The sequence below is a fragment of the Papaver somniferum genome, chromosome 3 (genome assembly GCF_003573695.1).
Source record: "Papaver somniferum cultivar HN1 chromosome 3, ASM357369v1, whole genome shotgun sequence".
Taxonomy (NCBI): Eukaryota; Viridiplantae; Streptophyta; class Magnoliopsida; order Ranunculales; family Papaveraceae; genus Papaver; species Papaver somniferum.
In genome coordinates, this window is record NC_039360.1 from 198,294,725 (window position 1) to 198,298,302 (window position 3,578).

General features: G+C 34.5%; 1 protein-coding gene across 1 annotated transcript; it reads left to right on the forward strand.

The window, feature by feature from the left end:
* Nucleotides 1-581: 581 nt before the first annotated feature.
* On the forward strand, nt 582-3,333 carry LOC113360512. Its single transcript, XM_026604017.1, has 6 exons — nt 582-1,551; nt 1,750-2,317; nt 2,384-2,614; nt 2,660-2,773; nt 2,923-3,113; nt 3,215-3,333. The coding sequence occupies exons 1-6, from the start codon at nt 582-584 to the stop codon at nt 3,331-3,333; spliced, it is 2,193 nt and encodes a 730-aa protein (XP_026459802.1).
* Nucleotides 3,334-3,578: the final 245 nt, after the last annotated feature.

Below are 3,578 nucleotides of genomic sequence, written 5' to 3' on the forward strand. Positions count from 1 at the left end.
TTTTAATCACGAAGAATTGTATTGATGCCGATATACACAACTAATCAATCCAATCTACCACAAGGATATACAGATTATGGTGGGTCATCTTATACCGAAACAAGTATTGTGCACACCAAAGATTATGAACCCCAAATCAGAAATCTTCAATATCTTCTTTGTCTTCAAATATTCTTAGATCTTGAATAAACACCTGCACATAACAACTTGAATCTATAATAAGCTAATAACAACTAGAGGAAAACAAGATTTAGTTGCTCAACAATACAACGAACTTCTGAGAACTAAAGCAAGAATAAGATGGGTCAAGGAGGGGGGAGAGATTCATCTTTCTTTCATACTTCAATGAAGATCAGAAAATCACATAATAATATTTTGGAAATGGAAATGGAAACATATTGGTTGATCAAAATCAAATAGCTGATAATCTAATACAACATTTTCAAACAAAGTTTGAGTATCAACCAAGTAATTATGATGAAGATTTATTTGTTGTGATCCCTAAGGTGATAACTAATGAAGACAACATGTTTCTTGATGCAATACCTTCTGATTCTGAAATTAAAGAAGCCGTGTATTGAATGGATGCAGATAGTTCTCCAGGACCTGACGGCTTTCCTGGTAGTTTCTACAGATTTGCATGGAATATTTTTGGCCAGGATTTAATAAAGGCAATTCAATATTGTTGGAGGTGCAAGTTTATTCCAAAATGTATGAACTCTAATTTTCTATTTCTTCTTCCTAAAGTTCAAGGTGCAAAGAAGGTAGAACATTTTAGACCTATATGGCTTGATAATTTTAGCTTTAAGATATTAACAAGAATTATAACTTCAAGAATTGGTAGAGTGATTGGAAAGTTAGTATCTTATCAGCAGGGCGCATTTATTAAAGGCAGAAATATTCCGGAGAAAATAGTCCTTGCATCTGAGATGGTTAATGAACTGGATGTAAAGAAAAGGGGAGGAAACATTGGTTTGAAGTTGGATATAACTCAAAATTATGACTCATTAAGCTGGGACTTTCTTTTCAAAACTTTAAGGCATTTTGGTTTCTCTGAAGCGGGGATTAATTGGTTTAGAATACTTTTTGAATCAGCTAAAATCTCAGTATTAGTGAATGGTGGTCCTTGTGGCTTCTTTTCAGTTGGAAGAGGACTTAGACAAGGTGACCCATTGTCACCTATTTTATTTTTAATTGCTGAGGAGGTGTTAAGCATAAGTATATCTAAACAAATTCATGATGGGAAGATTGTACCAATGGTGAACAGAAATGGGTGTCAGCCTTCTCATATGCTGTTTGGAGATGATATTTTTGTATTCTGTAATGGAAAAAGGAAATCACTTGACAATCTAATGAAATTGTTAACAAATTATCAGAAAGCATCTGGCCAAGTAATAAATAAGGTAAAGAGTAAATGTTTTGTGGGTGGAGTAAGTGAAACTAGAAGAAGAAGTATAGCTGATTTTTTGCAAATGGAATTATCAGAATTCCCTGACAAATATCTGGGTGTAATTTTGAATCCTGGAAGAGTTAAGAATCATCAAGTATGGGGTATGGTTGAGTTGATGAATAAGATGTTAGCAGGATGGATGTGAAAAATGTTGTCATTTTCTGAAAGGTTGACATTGGTGAAATCTGTGCTATGTAGTATACCTGTTTATAACATGTCAGTGTATAAATGGCCTGCAAATGTAATCAAATAATGTGAAAAAATAGTAAGGAATTTCTTATGGTATGGGGATCCTGTAGTGAAGAAGCTCATAACAGTAAAATATGAGAAGATATGTGCTCCAATAACTGAAGGTGGATTTGGACTAAGAAGATTTGAAGTCATCAACAAAGCACTTCTTATGACGTTATTATGGAAAATAAAGACTGAAGATGAGGAGTGGATACAATTTATGAATGATAAATTCAAGGATAAAAATGGTATATGGATAAAATATCATAGGAAATCTTCAATTTGGCCTGGCCTGAAATGGGTTATGAATGAAGTGCAAGAAGATAGTAGATGGATAGTTGGAAATGGGAAAGAGATTTCAGTATGGAGGGACAAATGGATCAAAGAGGATGCACTGAAGGAGATGCACCCTGATAATATTTTCATTTCTCGGTATGAGGACATGAAAGTCAGTGACTTAATTTTAAATGGGGAATGGAGTATACCTGTAGAGATATGGTTTTTCTTTTCAAAAGAGGAAATACCAATAATTGGTGAGGGTGAAGACAAACTTATATGGAATCCAGATATGACTGGAAAATTTTCAGTAAAGAGTGCAGTGCACCTAATCAGGAAAAAATACCCTAAAGTTACTTGGTAAAGACAGGTATGGATTTCTGCAATTCATCCTAAAATTTCAACAAATTTGTGGAAAATTCTCAGGGGAGCTTGTGCAACAGAGGAGAATTACAGAAAAAAAGGTTTCTCAACTGTTTCAAAATGTTATCTGTGTGGCAATGGACAAGATACAATGGAGCATATATTGTGGTACTGTGATTTTAGTGAAAAAATATGGCACTGGCTAGGAGGAATTTTTAAGTTCTTGAATCCTTGTAACTTCATGGATATTTTGAAATATGTTCAGAAGGAGAGTATTGTTGTGAAAGAAGTTTGGTATATCTGTGCATTTACTAAAATGGTTGAACTATGGTTTACCAGGAATATAATATGTTATGAAGAGGAGGTTGCAGATGTAGTCAGCTTTAAGATGAGGATAACGCCGTTCACTAAAGAAAGTAGTGTGAGAATGAAAGGGAAATTCAGGGGGACTATGTATGATATGAACATCATGAATGCTTTTGGTATCAAGGGTGTGAAAGTGAAAATTTCAGAAGTCAAGGAATGTATTTTTATATTTTCAGCAGTAAATCAAATCCTCATATGTTGTGATGGTGCATCTAATGGAAATCCTGGTAAATCAGGTTATGGCTTTTTGGGAGGAGTTGCAATGGTGGATATCTAGGAGAAGTAGCAGGTGGTATTGGTGTGGCTACAAATTCCATTGCTGAGGTAATGGCTTTAATAGGTGCTGCAGAATGGGCTATAAGAAGACAGTTCTTTAATGTGTGTTTCAGCCTGGATTCAAAGGCAGTTTTGCAGGATTTTGGCTCAGGTAAGATTCCTTGGATGGTAGAGAAAAGATGGCAAAGAATTATTACAAGATGAATAACATAACTTTCAGACATTCCTTCAGAGAAATTATTTTTTCAACAGATAAAGTGGCAAAGAAGGGTGCAAGGCTGGATAGATGTGAAGTGATTGAGTATGTGGAGAAACCTTCATTCTTGGGAGCTTTAGAATGGGAAAATCAAACTTATTTCAGATTCTGTTAATTTGTATTGGGCTGAGTTTGTATTGGGCTTGTTCATAGCTCTCTTTCTGTTTTTTTTATTTTGCTTTTACTGCACTAGGCCTGTCTAGGCAATTTTATTTGTAAAATCTTTCGTTTGTTTTGGTAATAAAATTTCTATGATTAAGCAAAAAAAAAAACAACTTGAATCTCTTGTGATCAATCACGCACAGAACGAAGTCTGTTAACAATGGATTATCATAAGATCGTCTTTAGCACTAACAACAG